This window comes from Poecilia mexicana, unplaced genomic scaffold (genome assembly GCF_051168715.1).
Source record: "Poecilia mexicana isolate PSO_F unplaced genomic scaffold, ASM5116871v1 scaffold_1, whole genome shotgun sequence".
NCBI classification, from domain to species: Eukaryota; Metazoa; Chordata; class Actinopteri; order Cyprinodontiformes; family Poeciliidae; genus Poecilia; species Poecilia mexicana.
The window spans coordinates 12,621,190-12,642,395 of record NW_028263370.1 but is presented as its reverse complement, the minus strand read 5'-3'; the positions used below and the strand labels follow the sequence as shown (position 1 = coordinate 12,642,395).

The 21,206-nt window shown below is 37.6% G+C and overlaps 2 protein-coding genes across 5 annotated transcripts in view; both read left to right on the top strand.

Annotated features, from left to right (window-relative positions):
* LOC106928655 (uncharacterized) overlaps positions 1 to 21,206 on the top strand; it is a 68,701-nt gene that overhangs the window by 17,444 nt on the left and 30,051 nt on the right. For 3 of the 4 annotated variants that reach the window (XR_015762624.1, XR_015762623.1, XR_015762625.1), the window contains exons 26-38: positions 54 to 89; positions 1,495 to 1,719; positions 3,786 to 3,940; positions 4,033 to 4,244; positions 4,612 to 4,819; positions 5,088 to 5,184; positions 5,304 to 5,532; positions 5,708 to 5,833; positions 5,924 to 6,046; positions 6,171 to 6,203; positions 6,292 to 6,313; positions 19,158 to 19,235; positions 20,629 to 20,760. Coding sequence is in view for 1 of the 4 variants with exons in the window: in XM_088004757.1 (XP_087860883.1) it covers positions 54 to 89; positions 1,495 to 1,719; positions 3,786 to 3,940; positions 4,033 to 4,244; positions 4,612 to 4,819; positions 5,088 to 5,184; positions 5,304 to 5,532; positions 5,708 to 5,833; positions 5,924 to 6,046; positions 6,171 to 6,203; positions 6,292 to 6,313; positions 19,158 to 19,235; positions 20,629 to 20,810 (1,726 nt within the window). In the remaining 3 variants the exon portion in view is untranslated. Of the gene's footprint in view, positions 1 to 53; positions 90 to 1,494; positions 1,720 to 3,785; positions 3,941 to 4,032; positions 4,245 to 4,611; positions 4,820 to 5,087; positions 5,185 to 5,303; positions 5,533 to 5,707; positions 5,834 to 5,923; positions 6,047 to 6,170; positions 6,204 to 6,291; positions 6,314 to 19,157; positions 19,236 to 20,628; positions 21,203 to 21,206 lie in introns of those variants that run through there. The other variant, XM_088004757.1, reaches the window with a different exon arrangement.
* On the top strand, positions 8,338 to 18,586 carry LOC148161101 (uncharacterized). Its single transcript, XM_088004764.1, has one exon. It carries the CDS (start codon positions 8,390 to 8,392, stop codon positions 18,503 to 18,505), a length of 10,116 nt encoding a protein of 3,371 aa, XP_087860890.1. The 5' UTR covers positions 8,338 to 8,389; the 3' UTR covers positions 18,506 to 18,586.

Sequence of the window (21,206 nt, the reverse complement as noted above, 5' to 3'; positions counted from 1 at the left end):
CTCTTGTGATTCTGTTTGGGTGTCTGTGTGTCACTGCTGTGTTCTGCTTCTAGCCGTTCCTCTCCATGCCTAGACCATGACAACAGCAGGTGATACTCTTGATTTTGTGCTTGTATCTGATTACTTCAGTCCAGTTTTAATTACTCTCTCACTCCCATGCTATTTTTGCATGGTTTATCAATGCATGGGTTTATATGACCTGGATTTGGGTTTTAAATAATAAAAAAAAAACAATAACTGTGGGGTTTCTTTATTCTTTGAGTTTTTTAATCTACTAATCTATGGATATGTGGTTGAAATATACCATTTATATTTGTAGTACTTATAAAAAAATATTTCTGCCTTGTTATTTTTTTAAACAAAGTTTTCATAAACGAGCAGTAATCAGTCATTTTCAAGTATAAAAACATTCAGTTTAAAAATGTGATGCAAGACTTTTCCAGGTTTTGAAGTTACAAATATACAACTTTAACATTTTACATAGACTGCATAAAAAGCATGCATGTCTGTCTTCCTTCACTGATTTTTGTATCTTTTTCTTTAAGGGCAGAAGTGTGTTATACACTTAGGTATACCTTCAAATTTGGAATAGCACAGAAGATGTTGTCATGGGTTTGTAAATTTTTGATAGGGTAACTCACAAAATATTACTTAATCCAAAGACCACCTGTAGATGTATTTTAAGACACCTGTCCTTCCTCATGTGACATTATGAAGCTGTTTAAGAAAGGTATTTTAAGATGCTGGATTTAACTGGCAAAACAATTTTAATACCCACGGTGAAACAAGTCTTCTACCCACAGAGGCTGAAGACCCACTTGAAGTAAAAGCTATTTCTCCAAAAGCAAGATCGAACAGCTTTCACATACTAGCATGTCTCATGTTTGTCACAAGCAAGGATGTTTTTCTGTCTCCCAATCAATGGACTGACTGTGTTGTGTGATGCACCTGTCCGTTCTGTATCGCTCAATGGAAGTTAGATGTAAGTGATAATAAAACCAATGTTATAGAAGGGCCACCACAAAGGCCTGATCTCATTCCTAAATCAGTAAATCTGTATGTATTCAGACAAATTTAAAGGTGTGTGTAAACAAGGCAGCCTACAAACGTGGCAAAGCCGTTTTGTCGGCATGAATAGTCTAAAATTCCCCCAAACTACTGAATGAACCTTGTTTAATGATTTCAAAAACGTCTCAGAAAGGTGTGAAACAGAATTGAATTATGTCAAATACAAAAGAAAATGTTTGTAACTTCTGATTTTTACCTAAAACAGGAAACATGCAATCTCATATAATTTAAGATGGTGGTACAAATAAAGTCATGTGACTTTAATACAGTATATGTAGATATGTGAATTTGAGCTGAAAATCTTTGTTTTTCCATTTGCTATAAATGTCTCTATTTCTCCTCCATTCAATTTGTTTGCATGGAGATTTACCAACACACTAAACAACTGATGGAAATATATTTAAACTCAGTTTGCTCTACCTCTAGCTTCCTGGTTAGCTTCATGGTAGATGCCAGAGGCGGAGCTATGCGTGGTTGTCGTCATAATGGCCTACGGATCATTGTGCCACCAAGGAAGTGTTCGGCACCCACCCGCGTAACATGCAGACTGGTAAAGAGGCATCGCTTGGCTTCCATGCCCCCCATGGTGGAGGGCGAGGGGCTTGCTGGTCGCATCATAGAGGTCGGACCGACTGGAGCTCAGTTCCTGGGGTAGGTGAATGTCGAAGTATGTAATGACCACAAACACTCAGATTTGACCTTTCACAAAAATGTTGCTCCTTTTGTTGATGCCTCCAAAATATGGTTGACAGACCTCTTACATTAAACTAATTAACCTCCTGACGTGACTTTAAAATGCTAACTTTTTTTTTTTTTTGTTTATTTTGGCAATGAAGTTATGCTCAAAAAAGGTGAAAAGTAGGTTTGTAATTTTATTCAGCTGGATTATTTTGGCTGCTCTGACTCCCAGAACATCTGAGTTTTGACTCAGAAGAAGACAAAGGAACAGAACCAGATAGATGTTTTTGCCTAGCCTGAGTCTGATAACAGATCTGAGTCGTGAAAAATGTTTTGTGTTCTTCTGTATATTACTGCATAACATTTCTACAAAGGTTTGTGTGTTTTCCTCCAAATCCATTAAATTCCATGAAGCACTTCAAATGATTCCAGATCCATAACGAGGAACTTTCGTAGATTCCATAGCCAGTAACAGCAGATTCAAATTATAACTCAAAATTATCCTGAGAAACCGTTTCTTTAACACCAGAGACCTAATAAACCTTTAACAAAAGTGGACTACTTAGGAAGCTAAGATACACTGTTTGTGTATATGTTGTGTTATGTTGTGCTATTTTAAATGATTATTACTTCAGTTTGTACTAGTTTTAGGGTGTGCTGTTTAAAAGCCCATGCTGCTAATTAGCTCTTGCTATTGCACTGGCGCAAACATGTTCTGTTCAGTTTGTCTGTCGTCGTGTGTATGTCCCTATCAAATAAACTTTAAAAAATTATATTTTGAATGCTTATTTCTCATTAATATAAAACATAATTTCTAACTTATTGTGATGTTTAGAATTAGCATTTCATGTTTTTTTGTCTTATTATGTTTGTGGGTTTTTTCATTCTGATTAATCATCACAACATAGATTTCAGCGCCGGGGTTGTCAACTCCAATCCTTGAGAACTACTGCTCTGCAATTTTTAGGTGAATTTCTGACTCAAATGGATGTTTCACTAAAAAACCTTTTCCAAACTTGATGACATTCTGAAGAGGTAAGTCAGTCATTTGATTCAGGTGTGTTGGAGCAGGAATACACCTGAAGGTGTAGGACAGCAGCTCTCGAAGGCTGAAGTTGGAGACCCCAGCTTTATTGTAATTGGGAGAAAAAGTAAATACAGATTATTTATAATTATTTTCCTGGGTATATGAATCTAAGTTTTGATAAACATCAAGAAACCTTTGGCTTATTTGATGGAAATTCTTTAATTCATCCTTCAGAAATGATTTTTAAATATCATGAGCCTGAATTAGACTCATAACTTATGCAGATCATTGCAAATTAATCCACTACATGTATATATGTACGTGTGTTTGTTAGAATTTGTGTATTTGGTTGGATGAGTGTGAATTCTCAGTGGTGTGGTGTGTTCAAACTTTTCTTCTTCACTCCTTCCTCTGTGCTGCGTATGGAATCAGTAAGCTCCATCTTCCCACTGCTCCTCCCCCTCTGAATGAGGGCGAGAGCCTGGTCAGTCGCATCCTGCAGCTGGGTCCTCCAGGAACAAAGTTCCTCGGGTAGGATCACGGGACGGGGGGCATCCTGCCACCTTGGAATCCTGGTCACATGAGCACTCATTCTTCCCAGCTATGATTACTTTAAGATCATCCTTTTTTATTTACAAAGTGTTTAAGTTCTTACTGTTTCTTGATTTTCATTGATTTTTTTGTGTGTTTTTTTTTACTCAAAACAATGTCTTGTTGCGAGAGGATCCTGGGTTGCTCAGTTATTTCCATGTCTTTCTTAGTTGCATTTGCTTATCTCATATGGAGTTGATGCTGTCCGTAATCTTTATTTCTAATTATTTCTTACAATCGTTTTAGCATGAAATCAAAATTCCTCAAACCTACATCATCAATTCCTTTTTTATTTTATGTGATTGTTCGTAAGACGGCTTATTTAACATTAATTGTATCCACATCCAAAAAGCCCTGTCAGACCTCTATATTTTCTAATAAAATTTTTTCCCTTTTGTTTCACCTCTTATTTCCACACCAGGCCTGTGATTGTAGAGATTCCCCATTTTGCCGCTCTTCGGGGCACTGAGAGGGAACTTGTGATCTTGCGGAGTGAAACCGGAGACAACTGGAAAGAACACCACTGTGACTTCACTGAGGAAGAGCTGAACCAGATCCTTAATGGCATGGATGAAAGTAAGAAACAATGACAATAATCCACATATCCATTTATGAATGGGTAAAGTGAGTACATAATAAGGGGCACCATTTGTCTCCACCTTTCATAGAGCTTGATTCCCCCGAAGAGCTTGAAAAGAAGAGAATTTGCCGAATCATCACCAGAGACTTCCCTCAGTACTTCGCGGTGGTATCGAGGATAAAGCAGGACAGCCATCTGATTGGTCCTGAGGGTGGCGTGCTCAGTAGTACCCTTGTGCCACAGGTTCAGGCTGTCTTCCCTGAAGGTGCCCTCACTAAGAAGATCAGAGTCGGGCTACAGGTGCATTTATTTAAGGAGCAATTGTCTGGTCACTATATGATTTATGGTTACTTTGTGTTATTCATTAGGAAATATAGGTCAGTATTTTTTAGCTTAGTTTAAATTCGAAATATCCAGGCAAAAATACCTATCAAATTTCGTTAAAGATTGAAGACAAATGAACTGTTCAGATCCTATAAAATGCTACATTTCCTTACGATTATGCTTGCCTATGGTGATCACAATGTTTATCTGCTTATATGCACACATTTGCATACTGCCTCCATATGCTTTATTACCATCAGTTTCTACAGTTTACACTGTGGAGCAGTAGTAAGCCATTTCATGTTTACAGAACACTATTAACACATTTTGCCTCTTTTTTTAGGCTCAGCCTATTGACGTGGAGCTGGTGAAAAAGAGTCTTGGCAACAAAGCCACTTTTAGCCCAATTGTTACATTAGAACCCAGACGGAGGAAATTTCACAAACCGATCACCATGACGATTCCAATCCCCAAGAGCTCCAACACCGATGGGCCAAATGCCATGTTCAGTGGGGAGACCCCCACGCTACGTTTACTCTGCAGTATAACAGGTAACATGGCAAATAATCTGAACTATTATAGTAAAGTTCTTGAAATTATAACAACTTAATACCTGTTAAAAAAAAAACATCTGTTCTATTTATTGTTAGAACAGATGCTTATATTGTTTTTTTTATTGGTTTATGAACTGCTATATATATATATATATATATATATATATATATATATATATATATATATATATATATATATAACCATTCTATTATTATTATAATTAAATATGATGTAACACCTCATGTAACTTGTTCTGTGTTTTAGGTGGAACCACACCTGCTCAGTGGGAAGACATCACTGGCTCCACACCACTCACCTTTGTTAACCAGTGTGTTTCCTTCACCACCAATGTTTCAGCAAGGTAAATTGGTGTCTCTTTTGAAGGATGTTGGTGTGGACTGAAGTTGTTTTGTAAGCGCAGTATGCTTCCTTATTTAGTCTTCTGGCTACTAAATGCTTTTTACTGACTGAAATTTACAGGTTCTGGCTTATAGACTGCAGACAGACCCAGGAGTCTGTTAATTTTGGGACACAGCTGTATAGAGAAATCATCTGCGTACCCTACATGGCTAAGTTTGTCATCTTTGCCAAAACGCTGGACCCCATTGAGGCACGGCTGCGGTGCTTCTGCATGACAGATGACAAGATGGACAAAACCTTGGAACAGCAAGAGAACTTCACCGAAGTAGCTCGCAGCCGAGATGTTGAGGTGCGGTTAATGAATACATAAAATGAGGGAAATGTTTGAGAAAAGGTTTTATAGGATAAGAAATTATAGAAGCCAATTTTTATGGACAACTAAATACAACCAAGATTTTTTTTCCTAATGTTGTACTAAAAGGTGATCATATTTTATATCATTTTCACATATTATCTACATACAGGTGCTGGAGGGAAAACCCATATATGCAGACTGCTTCGGAAACCTTGTACCCCTTACCAAGAGTGGACAGCACCATGTGTTCAGTTTCTTTGCTTTTAAAGAGAACAGACTGGCACTCTTTATTAAAGTATGGTCATACAACCAGCAAACATTTCTGAAATGCCTTTTTGGGTCGTTATGAATGAGCTCTAAATTCAATAATGTCTCCAATGATCAGATTCGTGACACTGCCCAGGAGCCCTGTGGACGACTGTCCTTCACTAAAGAGCCACGTACATACCGAACCCTTCATCACAATGCCATCTGCAACCTTAACATCACTCTTCCAACATACTCAAAAGTGAGTGTAAATATCTAAAGTGAAACAATTATAATTGGTTTATATTCTATGGATGCATAACTAGGAAGTATGCATTCTTTCTAGTAGCATAGAGACTTGAATGTTGTTTTTTTATTCTCCTTAGGAGTCTGACTCAGATCAAGATGGGGAAGATGAGGTAAATTAAATGTTCTGTGTACTGTTTCAAATTAAAACATATTAAATCACAAGGCCATAACAATGACTGTTAAATTATTTCTTTTCAGAGTGAGAAGAGTGAGAAGAAATGTAAGTTTTTATTCAGTGATATTTATTCCAAATTTGAAAAACGTGTACATTAAATTTTTAGACAAAAACAGAAATATTAGATACATGCTTTTAACTGAGACAAAATTGTGTTCAGTTATTTGTTGTAAAGAAATCTATTAAATACTAAATCTAAGAACAGTCCATTAACTGACATTTCATTAACTGTTGGTAGCTAAATGTGATAGAATAGTGGGAGAACCGTGCTTCTTGTCTGGCTCCACTAACACAGTGTGTAGTAACATGTTTTTTGATGGCAGCTATGCTATGGCTGTGTTCCCTCACTGCAGACTTTACTAACCCTCTCCATCTCTTAGCATTTTTCATTTTTCACTGGTTAGATTTTTCTAACAGCCAATCATTGATTAAGGTCAAAACAATACTTTTTCATTTTGGCTTAAAATGATTTTGATTAATTCAATTTAAGAACTTAGTCAATTTAAGAGCACAATTATTTTGTGCTAACAAGATATAAAAAGTATTCATTTTGACCTCTTTTTGTTTGTTTGCATGCGTTTATCTGTTTTATTAGCAGCATGTCAAAAATAGTTATTTGCCCTACCCAGAAATACAACCCAAAAATAAAAAAAAAGCTTTCAAATAAATTCTGAAAATAAGATTAAGCCAATATAATAATATATAAAAAATTTATGTTACACTCACTTTAAATGATTTTACTGCACACTTAATTAACCTGTCACAATGTCACAAGACATCCTGAAAGATACTTGAATGGCCTTCAGTAACTGAATTACATTGAAATTTTCAGGCTGGACTTGCAAAACGCAGTGGGAATATTCAAATCTAAGGATATTAGTAAAGTGGAGTCCTTTGTCCATAAGGAGTGGGCTGTGCATCATGTTTGCAGCAGATCATGATGACCAAATGGTACTCTACTAAAGATGCTTTAAGGAATTGAATAATTTTGGAACTAAGACAGTCATTCGAAGTTGCCAATAATTAAACTTTCTTTATTAGCTATGCGGAGCTGTTTAATTGATTATTTGACCTTTTTACTGTAAACAGCTGCTAGGTTGTATAGTTTGGCAAAAAACATAAAAAAGAACTGACAAATAATTTTAATTTGTAGCTATGTTGGATAGATGATGTGTCCAATAAAATTAAAGTAAATTTAAATGAAGAAATCACTATTTAGTTGTTAAAGAAAAAACATTTTTATGTTTCAATTTTCTCTAATTTTGGGTTGCATTTAATAAACAATACCATCTTGTTTGTTCTCTAATTCCGACTATGTACAAAAACTGTATTCTAGCTAACATCACACATTTTATCTAATCTTCCTTGCACTGAATGCTGGCTGCAAGAGAACATTTCCCCACTTTCATTTGTTTTATTTTACATTGCAATCATTTCTTTGTATGGGCCATAAAGTCACAAAACCGTAACCTTTTTCAAATGAACTATTGTCTAATATAGATCTGCACTTCTTCTAAATAAAAATATAACTATGATTTCACAACAGGTATCAATCTATGATATTACTTTTGTCTTGAGCTGAGATCGATGCTTTAAAACAGCAAATTACCAGTGACATAGAATTTCTTGGTTTATACAGAACCTCCTTTTTCAGTTGCACTGTAATTATCTTCAATTCATACCTAAGATGTAATATTATAGTAATACATGACTATTTCAAAAGTAGGCTTGATGATGTTTGTTTTTCTGTCGTGTCTGTTCATTTCACATGTAGGGTTTCTTTGTTACATTCTTTGCTTTTTTGTTTTGTTCATGTTAGATTCCAAAATGTGTAGAAAACACAACAGATTTTCATTGTTCCTGTCTACATTTTACCTGCCTTATTGTTTTTCTCCTGTTGGCTTTTGCTTATGCTGTTGCTCCTCTTTTTTATTTCAAACCTTTCTGGACTACTACCCTGTTGGGCCTTTTTGCCAAGATTTTCTTACCTTCTGCCCTGTCAGACTTCTTCTTTCACTGTGAACTGAAGATGGATATTTAATGGCATTGTCTTGATGACGATTTTCTAATGTCTCTCTTTCCCACTTGATTTGTCCCATATGTTATCTTCCCTTTTTGGTTATGAAACTTTTTGTCTTTGAAGATGATGAATCTGAGTCTGAGACATTCTCACTGAGAACTAATCAACCACTTGATCCTGCAACTCTTGCAAGTCCAGACCTTCTATCAGACATATCAGATGTCAGATTACCTGCAGTATTTCCAATAGATGTCTATGAGGAGAGAGCTAGAGCTGTAGTGCTGGTTGAAAAAGAGTCATTTGCTGCAGTGGAACACTTTAAAGATAGATCTGAAAAGAGTGGAGAGATTCAAAAAGAGAACCTTATTAATTCCAGTATGTCAGTGAAAGAAAGGATAGCCATGGTCTCGAAAGTCAGCACAGACATGGGAGAAAACTTTGAACCTGCTGTGAGATGTAGTTCACAAGAAGACCTTGTCCAAGACACATCTGGTCAAGATACTATATTGCAAACAGCACTACATAGCAAACAGCGTCCCCCAAATATCAAAAAACCTATAAGGAAAAAGCTTAGAGAACGAGAGCTGTCTAGGTGTAGCAGCTCTGAGGGGGAGCTGGAAAGGGTGAGCTCTGAGGAATCTTTGGATGGCGATGTTATTCTTGAAGAAAGTGTTTCAGCTAGCTCAGTTATTCAGCCCCCTGTTTCTCCTTTAATTATTGAGACACCTATAGGGTCCATAAAAGACAAGGTTAAGGCTTTACAAACCAAAGTTGAACAGGAGGACATGCAAAAAACTAGTCAAGGTGTAGCATGTGCAGAGAAACCTTTCATCATTCCAATGAAACGAGACGATGTCATGCCAGAACTTCCACAAGTTCCCAAATCCCCTAAATCTCCTAGATCTCAGACAGAAAGATTAGAGGAGACTATGTCAGTGAAGGAGCTAATGAAAGCCTTTCAGACTGGACAGGACCCATCAAAATGTATATCTGGGCTTTTTGAGCATAAGGCACCACTTTCTTCTCACAGTGAAGCATTGAAATACAATCTTAAACATACCGAAGAGACACTTGGTACAGAGCAGAGTCCAACCTATGAGATTCCTGTCATTTTCAGTCAACAGGAGGATGTGAATAAAGTGGATAAGATGGACATGAAAGATGAACAAGTTACCTCAATCAGAAACACGCCTGAGAAGACCCTGTTGATATCAGAAAGACTTTCCAATGGTAAAACAGTAAAGTTTGCTGATACAGTTCAATATGACTTTGGAAATGAGAGTCCACTGGCAGAGTGCAGAGACAAAGAGCTGCAAGACAAAGAGACACTGCCTGTGAAGGAGAGGATGAAAATGTTTCAAGCAGAACAGGATTTCCCACAAAATACCACAGGACTTTCACAACACAAAGACATAACGTCTTCTAGCACACATTTTGTGTCTGGATCTGAATCCCAGGACCATGCTCAGAGCCTCACGATTCTTAGTCCACAAGATGACCCCATCATATACGGCAGCACAGAAGATGAAACAGCAGATTTTGTGCGACGTAAATCTGAGGAAGCAGCAGTTTCAGATGGTTCTCTTTTTGGAAAAACAGTTCCACATCCTGATTCTGTTAAAAGCAAGACAGTAAATATCTGTTGCCCAGGTGAGGAGCAAGGTAAGCCCACTGTGTCTGTGAAAGAACTAATGAAAACATTCCAGGACCCTTCAGCTGAACATGGACACATTCAAAATATTAAAACCAGTGATGTTGCAGCTCCTCAAACACAAAAGGATATTCCATCCCTTACTCCAGTTCACCAAACAGAAAACAAAGAGAACGAATGTAAAAATGAATCTCAACAAAGTTCTGATGTGACCTATTTTAGAAATACTGATGAAAAAATGGCGAGGATGGATTTCAATGAAGCGTCAGATTTGTCAGAGGAAAGCCCAGGGAAAATGCAGTTAGATGGATCCTTCTTAAGCACTTTTAGGAGTTTATCTGAGGAAACGCAAATCAGCCCTGATCGCAGACCTTCTGAGGACTTCAGTGCTGACATAAAGGCTGAACTGGAAGAAAATCCTGAATATCAACTGTTTAGGCAGACTCAAACAGTTTCAGATGTCAATTATCCACCGTTGGCCCTTGAAGGGAACGAATCACCTGGTGACTTTGACAGTCCTTGCGATGTCGGAGACATCAGCTCCAACCTTCCTGGGACACCCACGGATGAAAACTTGACTGAATCTTCAGACAAGAGAGTTGATTCCTCCTTTACTAGGTCAGGAGAAATACAAACTTCTGACACCCACCAAGGAAGAAATGAAAAGACTTTTAGTCTTTCAATAAGTGAAACCAAAGAAGAAAAGAATACTTTTGAGGCAGATGAAGCAGATGTATTGGCTGATAATGAAAGCAAAATACTTTATAGACAAACTGACATAGAAGAAAAAGAAGCCATCATCAGGGAGCCAGAGCTTGAAGAAATCCAGACAAAGAAGAAAACATCTTACCAGGCATCTGCAGCAGAAAAGGACATGCAAGGGACGCTGTTGTTAATGGGAAAGGATTTGGATCAGTGCCCACAGATTAAGTCTTTTGAAAAACATAAAATTGATCAGGAGTGTCAAGAAACAGATGTACTTGAAGAAACAGATGAAGACACTTTAGCATCAACATCTAACAAAAACAACAAAACATTGATGGGTGAAAGAACACAGGTTTTGACAAAGGAAAATATAATTATGGGGGCAGGTGAAAAAAGAAAGAGTGAACTGGAAAAAGACCAAACATCTGAAACATTGAAAGATTTCTCAACAGACTTTTCAGTCAATGATGGTAAATTCTCCCCATACAAGGACAAGAAAACATGTCAAATAAAAGAAGATATAGATAGTGAAAGTAGTGAATCTGAAAACACAACAGAGGAAATTGGCCATTCGAGGTTGATACAAGAATACAAAAGAGAAGGAGCAAGGTTAAAACAATCTGAAACCAAAAAGAATGTGCCAGATATGTTTTCACATGTCAGCTCTGATGTTCATGAATACATTAAAGAAGAGCCAGTGGGAAGAAAAAGCCATCTGGAAGATGTTCTCCATGAGAACTTCAGAGAAGTAAAACTGTCTAGAGATCATTCAGAAGAACAAATGGAGGAAAAGAAAAACTCAGAGACTGCTGTAATTTCACCCAAAGAACAAAGAATGATTTCAGTTTTGGAGACTCCATGCCAACAAACTCATACTGAAAGAAAGATATATCCAGAACATTCTGTATCTGAGAAAGATACGACAGGCATGTTGTCACATCTCAGCAGTGACCTAGCAGAATATCTCAAAGAAAAGCCAATGATGAGACGAAGTCATTCTGAGGAAGATCTAATTAATGAGCAATGCAAAGAAAAAAAGCTGGTAAGAGACTTTTCAAGTGACAGAGAAGAAAACTTGGAGACTCATGTAGTTCAAGTCAAAGAACAAATGGTGTTTGAGACTCAGATTGAACAAGTTTGTGATAAGAGAAAAGGAAGGCCAGAAAAGCCAGTAATTGAGAAAGATATGTCAGGCATGTTGTCACATCTGAGTAATGACCTGGATGAACACATCAAAGAAACACCAGTGACGAGACAAATAGATCTTGTGGAAGATCTGGTAAATGAGACATGCAAAGAAACAAAACTGGCAAAAGGTGATTCAGAAGACAAACCTGGGGAAGAGGAAAATGTTAGAGTTGACCCAGCCGTAGTCAAAGAACAAACACAATCATCTGTTTCAGAAGCCCAATTTGAACAAGTTTATGTCAAGAAAAGAGAAAGTCCACAAAAACCAATAATCATGAAAGACATGTCAGGCATGTTGTCCCATCTTAGCAGTGACATAGATGAATACGTCAGACAAATACCAGTGACAAGACAAAGTCTACCTGAGGAAGATCTGGTCAGTGAGAGTTGCACAGAAATAAAACTTGCAAGAGAAGATTCAGAGGACAAGATTGAGAAAATGGAAAATGCTCAGACTGACCCAGCTGTATTCAATGAAAAAACAAAACAATCTGTTTTAGAGGCCCAATTTGAACAAGTTTATATGGAGAGAAAAGGAAGCCCACAAAAGCCAGTAATTGAGAAAGATATGTCAGGCATGTTGTCACATCTCAATAGTGACCTGGATGAACATTTCAAACAAATACCAGTGACAGGACAAAGTCACCCAGAGGAAGATCTGGTAAATGAGACATGCAAAGAAACAAAACTGGCAAAAGGTGATTCAGAAGACAAACCTGCGGAAGAGGAAAATGTTAAGGTTGGCCCAGTTGTAGTGCAAGAACTAACACAATCATCTGTTTCAGAAGCCCAATTTGAACAAGTTTATATGGAGAGAAAAGGAAGCCCACAAAAACCAATAATCATGAAAGACATGTCAGGCATGTTGTCCCATCTTAGCAGTGACATAGATGAATACATCAGACTGATACCAGTGACAAGACAAAGTCTACCTGAGCAAGATCTGGGAAATGAGAGTTGCACAGAAATAAAACTTGCAAGAGATGATTCAGAGGACAAGATTGAGAAAATGGAAAATGCTCAGACTGACCCAGCTGTAGTCAATGAAAAATCAAAGCAATCTGTTTCGGAGGCAAAATTTGAACAAGTCTTCACAGAGAGAGAAGGTGATCCTCAAAAACTAATAATCATGAAAGATATGTCAGGCATGTTGACACATCTCACCGGTGACCTGGATGAATATGTAAAACAAATACCAGCGTCTCAACAAAATCTGCCTGAAGAAGATCTGGTCAATGAGAGTTGCACAGAAATAAAACTTGCAAGAGATGATTCAGAGGACAAGACTGAGAAAATGGAAATTGCTCAGATTGACCCAGCTGTACTCAATGAACAAACAAAAAGATCTGTTTTGGAGGCCCGATTTGAACAAGTTCATATGGAGAGAAAAGGAAGCCCACAAAAGCCAGTAATTATGAAAGACATGTCAGGCATGTTGTCCCATCTCAGTTGTAACCTGGATGAACATTTCAAACAAATACCAGTGACAGGACAAAGTCATCCAGAGGAAGATCTGGTAAATGAGAGCTGTGAAGAAACAAAACTGGCAAAAGATGATTTAGAAGACAAGCCTGGGGAAGAGGAAAGTGTTCAGGATGACCCAGCCGTAGTCAAAGAACAAACAAAAACATCTGTTTCAGAGACCCAATTTGAACAAGTTTATATAGAGAGAAAAGGAAGCCCACAAAAGCCAGTAATTGAGAAAGATATGTCAGGAATGTTGTCACATCTCAGTTGTAACCTGGATGAACATTTCAAACAAATACCAGTGACAGGACAAAGTCATCTTGAGGAAGATCTGGTAAATGAGAGATGTGAAGAAACAAAACTGGTAAAACGTAACTCAGAAGATGAGCCTGGGGAAGAGGAAAATGTTCAGATTGACCCAGCTGTAGTCAAAGAACAAACAAAAACATCTGTTTCAGAGACCCAATTTGAACAAGTTTATATGGAGAGAAAAGGAAGCCCACAAAAGCCAGTAATTGAGAAAGATATGTCAGGAATGTTGTCACATCTGAATAGTGACCTGGATGAACACATCAAAGAAACACCAGTGACGAGACAAATAGATCTTGTGGAAGATCTGGTAAATGAGACATGCAAAGAAACAAAACTGGCAAAAGGTGATTCAGAAGACAAACCTGGGGAAGAGGAAAATGTTGAAGTTGACCCAGCTGTAATCAAAGAACAAACACAATCATCTGTTTTAGAAGCCCAATTTGAACAAGTTTATGTCAAGAAAAGAGAAAGTCCACAAAAACCAATTATCATGAAAGACATGTCAGGCATGTTGTCCCATCTTAGCAGTGACATAGATGAATATGTCAGACAAATACCAGTGACAAGACAAAGTCTACCTGAGGAAGATCTGGTCAGTGAGAGTTGCACAGAAATAAAACTTGCAAGAGATGATTCAGAGGACAAGATTGAGAAAATGGAAAATGCTCAGACTGACCCAGCTGTAGTCAATGAAAAAACAAAATCTGTTTCAGAGGCCCAATTTGAACAAGTTTATATGGAGAGAAAAGGAAGCCCACAAAAGCCATTAATTGAGAAAGATATGTCAGGAATGTTGTCACATCTGAGTAGTGACCTGGATGAAAACATCAAAGAAACACCAGTGACGAGACAAATAGATATTGTGGAAGATCTGGTAAATGAGACATGCAAAGAAACAAAACTGGCAAAAGGTGATTCAGAAGACAAACCTGGGGAAGAGGAAAATGTTAGAGTTGACCCAGCCGTAGTCAAAGAACAAACACAATCATCTGTTTTAGAAGCCCAATTTGAACAAGTTTATGTCAAGAAAAGAGAAAGTCCACAAAAACCAATTATCATGAAAGACATGTCAGGCATGTTGTCCCATCTTAGCAGTGACATAGATGAATATGTCAGACAAATACCAGTGACAAGACAAAGTCTACCTGAGGAAGATCTGGTCAGTGAGATTTGCACAGAAATAAAACTTGCAAGACATGATTCAGAGGACAAGATTGAGAAAATGGAAAATGCTCAGACTGACCCCGCTGTATTCAATGAAAAAACAAAATCTGTTTCAGAGGCCCAATTTGAACAAGTTTATATGGAGAGAAAAGGAAGCCCACAAAAGCCAGTTATTGAGAAAGATATGTCAGGAATGTTGTCACATCTCAGTTGTGACCTGGATGAATATTTCAAACAAATACCAGTGACAGGACCAAGTCATCCAGAGGAAGATCTGGTAAATGAGACATGCAAAGAAACAAAACTGGCAAAAGGTGATTCAGAAGCCAAGCCTGGGGAAGAGGAAAATGTTAAGGTTGGCCCAGTTGTAGTGCAAGAACTAACACAATCTTCTGTTTCAGAGGCCCAATTTGAACAAGTTTATATGGAGAGAAAAGGAAGCCCACAAAAACCAATAATCATGAAAGACATGTCAGGCATGTTGTCCCATCTTAGTAGTGACATAGATGAATATGTCAGACAAATACCAGTGACAAGACAAAGTCTACCTGAGGAAGATCTGGTAAATGAGAGCTGTGAAGAAACAAAACTGGTAAAAGATGATTTAGAAGACAAACCTGGGGAAGAGGAAAATGTTAAGGTTGACCCAGCCGTAGTCAAAGAACAAACAAAAACATCTGTTTCAGAGACCCAATTTGAACAAGTTTATATGGAGAGAAAAGGAAGCCCACAAAAGACAGTAATTGAGAAAGATAGGTCAGGAATGTTGTCACATCTCAGTTGTGACCTGGATGAATATTTCAAACATAAACCAGTGACAAGTCAAAGTCATCTTGAGGAAGATCTGGTAAGCGAAAGCTGTAAGGAAGTAAAACTTGCGAGAGATGATTCAGAAGACAAGGTTGTGGTTGACAAAATCTTGCAGACTCATGTAGTTGGTGTTAAGGAACACACACAAGCCTCAGGTTTGGAAACTCATTTTGACCAGTTTGATGTTGTGAGAAAAGGAACTCCAAAACAGCCAGTGACTGAAAAAGACATGTCAACAATGTTGTCACATCTGATAACTGACATAGATGAGTGTGTCTCAAAAAGTCCAGTGATAACAAAAAGTATTTCTGATGAGGACCTGATAAATGAGAGCTGCAAAGAACTTAAATTGGCAAGGGATAATTTAGAAGAACAGATTGGGGGAGGGGGGAACATCCAGCTGGCTGCATTTGGAGTCAAACAAAAACAACAATCATCAGATTTAGAGAGTGAATTTGAACAGGTTTACTTTGAGAGAAAAGGAAGCCCACAAAAGCATGTGACTGAGAAAGATATGTCTAGCATCTCGCCCCTTCTCACTAATGACCTGGATGAAAATGACAAACAAAGTCATTCTGAGGAAGATCTGGTCAGTGATAGCTGCAAAGAAATAAAACTGCCAGGGCATAATTTAGAAGATAATTTAAGTTTAGCTGCTTCATCACATCTCAACATACAGGGGTCTTTTCAGGTTTCAAGTACTCATAGCACACTAAAACGACCATCTGATTTAGGCAGCCTTCAGACTCAGGGGTTTGATGACTCAGATCAGGAACCATGCCATCAGGATTCATTAGAGGCCAGTCCTCTTATGGAAGACAGATCATCAAAGTCTCCTGATTCCATTGAGCCAAGCCCCACTAAAGAATCTCCATGTCAAGACTCTCTTGAAGGAAGTCCTACTCAACCAAAGGAACAACACTTTCAAATGCCAGTGCAGACAGCTGTGTATGAAGATTATGCTTCCCAGCTCAAAGCATGTTTTGCTTCTGATAAAGCCATTCATACAGCTGAATCTGGCAACACTACACAAGAAAACATAACTGCAATCCCACAAGTGGATAGTAATGTGATGAATGATCAGTCTCCTAAGTCTACACATGAAGTAACTGGGTTCAGTATGTGGTCAAACGAGGGTGTTCACGCACTCATTAGGCATGACTCTCTTGGTAGTAATGACAGTGAGAATGACACCACCAATAAACAACACACTCCAGAAGAGGAAATGTTTAAAATAGCTGTAAAGATCAAAACATTTGATGAAATGGAACATGAATCCAAAATGAAGAAAGACAAATTGGTAGATGCTCCGTCTCTATCTGATGAAAGTGCAGTGGATCTAAGTTTTGACCCAGCTACAAAGGCTTCCTTAACAGATGTGCTACACCAAAGCTCTGAAAAACAAGGAGCAGAAATCTCTAATCAGCCAGTTGAAGATACACTGTGTGTAATTACAAGTCAGAAAGAGGAACCTGAGAGAAGTGTCTCTGTGCCCCAAGTAGCAGAAATACCCAAAGTCATGACAGAAGGTGTGAGTTCTCAAGTAGCAAAAGCACCTTTTACCTGCACTGTGAGAAATGAAGATACCTTACCCAGTGGCTTTGCAAATGAGACAGTATTAACAGACGATTGGGAGTTTAACAATGAACCCCAGGACTACGAAACTATTGAAGTAGAAGATGTCACATTATGTTGCAGTTATGATAATGTGACCTTAAGGGAACATACTGAGGGTGAGCAACAAGTGCCTCTTGATGCTTTGGAGGACACAAAACAACCTGAAAAAATAATTGTGCAGACACCAGGTGGGGAGAAAAGCCCCAGCCCATTTCAATTTCAGGAAGGAAAGCTATTTGAAATGACTCGGGGTGGAGCTATTGATATGACAAGAAGAACCTTTGATGAGGAAGAGGAATCATATTCATTCTTTCGTGTCGGGGAACATCCAGTTGAGGAGGCTGTTTTGGAAACAACTGTTTCAGACATAACTCTTCAAGGGACCCCAAGATCACAGCTAACTCCAGATGTCTGTGATGTGACTTCCAGTCCTGATTCCAAAAGTACCACAAAACCCTCTCTTGAAAAGTCAAAGCTTGAGAAATCGCTTCAAAATGTTGATCTGTGCAGCCTTATGGACACCAAACTTGCCTCTCCAAATGCTTCTAAGACTTTTACAGATATTTCAACAGATGCTGAAAGTCTCAAAAACCTTGGGCTGGACTATCTGGACAGCACAATAGCTGACCTTCAGCTAGATACATCTGCTGAATCTGAAAAGAATTCTTTAGATTCCTCATCATCTGATGATGATGAGCTTGATGAAGATGAAGACCAATGCTCAGTCATAGAAATGAGATATCAACGCTCACCCCCACCCCTGGATTTCAAAGAAACCCCCAGAGATAGAGAGGAAATATCAGTGAGAGAACCACAACTTTCAGAGCTTTTTCAAGTTCGAGAAGCAGGAGAAATCCTAACTTTTAGTCGTAGAACTAGATCTGAGGATAACACAACTAAGGCCTTTAGTAAAGAAGGTAGGAGTTATTCTGAGAGTAGTCAGCCCGTTAATATATTAAGTATTCCTCCTTCCAAACCTACTACCGTTATCCAGGAGAAAGCTTTATCTGATTGGATTTCTTCAAGTTCTCCTCCAATAAATGAAACATCTGTGAGGTCTTCTTTAGAGACTGATGAAATGAGCAGCACTAGTCACATGAGTTCAGATTCTGTTATATTTACATATGACATCCCAGCCTCCCAAAGTTCAGATTCTGATGGCAGTCAGTTGCCAGTTGTACATCCATCCTGCGGAACAGAGGATGTGTTTGAGTCCAGGCCTGCCTGGGATGACACAGTGGAAACTCAGATGCAGAGAATCGGTGATGATCAGACTCCAGAATTTACATCAGGTATGGTTTGAGATGAATTAGGCTTTTGGTCTATCTTCTCTCTTCCGCAGCGAGATCCGTTTTTTTTTTTTTTTTTTTTTTTTTTTTTTTAAGACAAGATTCTCTCCATTACCCATTTACTGTTATGTTTCAACATTGGGATTTGTTTCTTCACATTTTATATTGTTGCCATATTTTGTTTGTGTCCATGTGCACGTGGGTAATAGTGTATTACATTTGGTAAGTTATTGCTGTGTCTGAGGACAAAGCAATTCTTAGACTGAAACTAGAAAATTTTGATACAAGTCTATTGCAATATTGGGATTATGTACTAATAACCCACTTTTACTAATGTTAATCAACTCAGTGAACCATTTGCATATATTGACTGACACATTAACAACACTGCTTACACTAACGGCCAAAAAGCATGTTTTGTTTATGTGATTAGGTAGTAACTGTGCTTAAGCAAACCAAGTTTTGTGTTATCATTCATATAGACATCACATGTCCTCATTGACGTTACAGCCTATAGCATAGATTCCTCAGGAAATCACATTTTGTATTTATCCAGAATGATATTTTATGTAATGTGTTTATGCTGCATTTACTCTTTAAAAACAGTTGCTGTCTTCATTAGCTGGACATCCCCATTTATGTTTTGGCTGTGATTGAATCTTTTAGCTGACTGGCAGGATGACACTGACAGGAAAGAAGAAACATTAGCGATCATTGCGGATCTTCTTGGCTTCAGCTGGACTGGTAAGCCATTCATTTTCTACAGCTATTTACTGCTACAAAGAAATGTTGTCAATGCATTGATAGCAAACACAATAGATTCTTTTTAAAAACACGTTTATGGATTCAGTAACATAAATGGAGCAGGGCGCATTAACCGTCTGCTGTATTAACTAAACCTTACTGACACCAAATTGAGGCCCCATACCGTTTGGCATCTGAGCTTTTTCAATTCTTCATAGCATAGGCATTCACAAAACACCAGAGTTTTTGGTTCATATTCCACCATAGCATCATGTTGTTACTGCAGATTTATTAACTATACAATTACTGTGATGTTCTTGTTCCACCACATCACAAAGAATACTCTGTTGGATTGGCAGCTATAATTGTGGGTCTATTGGATTACTGTAAACTCACTCCCATGTTTAAGAAACAGGCTTGAGAAGATTATAACTTTGTTAAATTGTGTATTATCCTACTGGGAGTAGCCATGTTGTAGATGAGTACATGCTGGTTATAAGGAATGGAAAATCCCCTTTCATGCCCATTCTGATGCTCAGTTTAACCTTTCCCAAACAACCTTCAACCTGTGTAGAGACTTAAATCCATTAGGTTGCTTCCATGTAATCTGTTGATTCATTATTAGTGTCAACATGCAATTGGAAATATACCTAATGAAGTGACCAGTGAGCCAAAAATTGAAAAAATATCCTTACTTACACTGTAGACTTTTTTTCATTAATATTAGGTCAAACTAAGTGTTTCGTGTTTTAAGTTAATTAGGTTTAGCTAAATTATTTCTATTCTCTAAATACCAGTCATGAAAGACCAAAATGATTTTGGAGAAGAAGTTTACATACACTAAAATATTATGCCTTTAAACAAATTGGAAAAGCCCAGATAAAAGTGGCTTCGTAAGCTTCTAATCCTTCTGCTATTTTACAGCATTTGAATTGATTGGAGGGATATCTAAGGATGCATACATAAGGCAACATCTCGAACACACTGCTTCCTTCTAGGATATAAAGGAATATTAAAAGAAATCTTTCAGATTATCAGAGAAGGCCTCCAGAAATCTAATTCATCTGTACATATAATTTGTAAATGGCTGAAGGTGCCGTTTCATCTGTAGTATGCAAGTAAAGAGAATATGAGAACACAGAATTGTCATAATTTTTTTTTTTTTCAAATTATTCTGGCAATTAGTAACTATAGCTAGAGAACAGGAAATGTTTAATCTGATTTAATGGCAGTCAGTGAGTGAAAATGTTTGTTTTCATACAGTGCATGTCAATGTCTATTTTTAAAACAATCTCATATCTATGTCCATATTACCAAACCAAAATGCATTGTATTTACTACAAGTATGTTTCTTCAACCTTTTTGTCTGTTCCTTTGTTTTTAATAACATCAGAGCTGGCAAGGGAACTGGAATTCAATGAGGATGACGTTCAGCAAGTCAGAACAGAGAATCCTAATTCCCTACAAGAGCAGAGCCATGCCTTGTTGCAACGATGGGTTGAACGTGAAGGCAAACATGCTACAGGTACCTTTAAAAACTGTATTAAATGTTTTAATTTGAACATTTCTAGTTGAGTTTTTTTTTTTTTTTGGCAGTTATTTTTACAAACTTTAGGCACTGCACATTTAAGACATCAGAAACCAGATTTGTTGCTTTACTGCTCAAAAAGGTATTTTTTAAAGTTATTTTTTAAGTCACGCTTGCCATCACATAGTTGTTAACTGAATGTGAAAGAACACGTGATGTTTCTTTGTCAGTGAGAATACTGTAAATACAATTGCTAAACATTGTTAATCTGCAACAAAAGCACTGCGAAGGCTTATTGGAGTTGGTCTATTGTTATTATTTCCTGGCACCTAGTGAATGCATACAGGACTTTTGTTTCTGTTGTATTCCTGCTAGGAGATTATCAAAAATGATTTCTTAATTCATTATCCACAATTCTTAATGTTTAAACAAAATATATGTTT

What these genes read in the sequence shown, in the direction of transcription:
- LOC148161101 (XM_088004764.1), top strand. Translation starts at nt 8,390, where the DNA reads ATGAAACTTTTTGTCTTTGAAGATGATGAATCTGAGTCTGAGACATTC.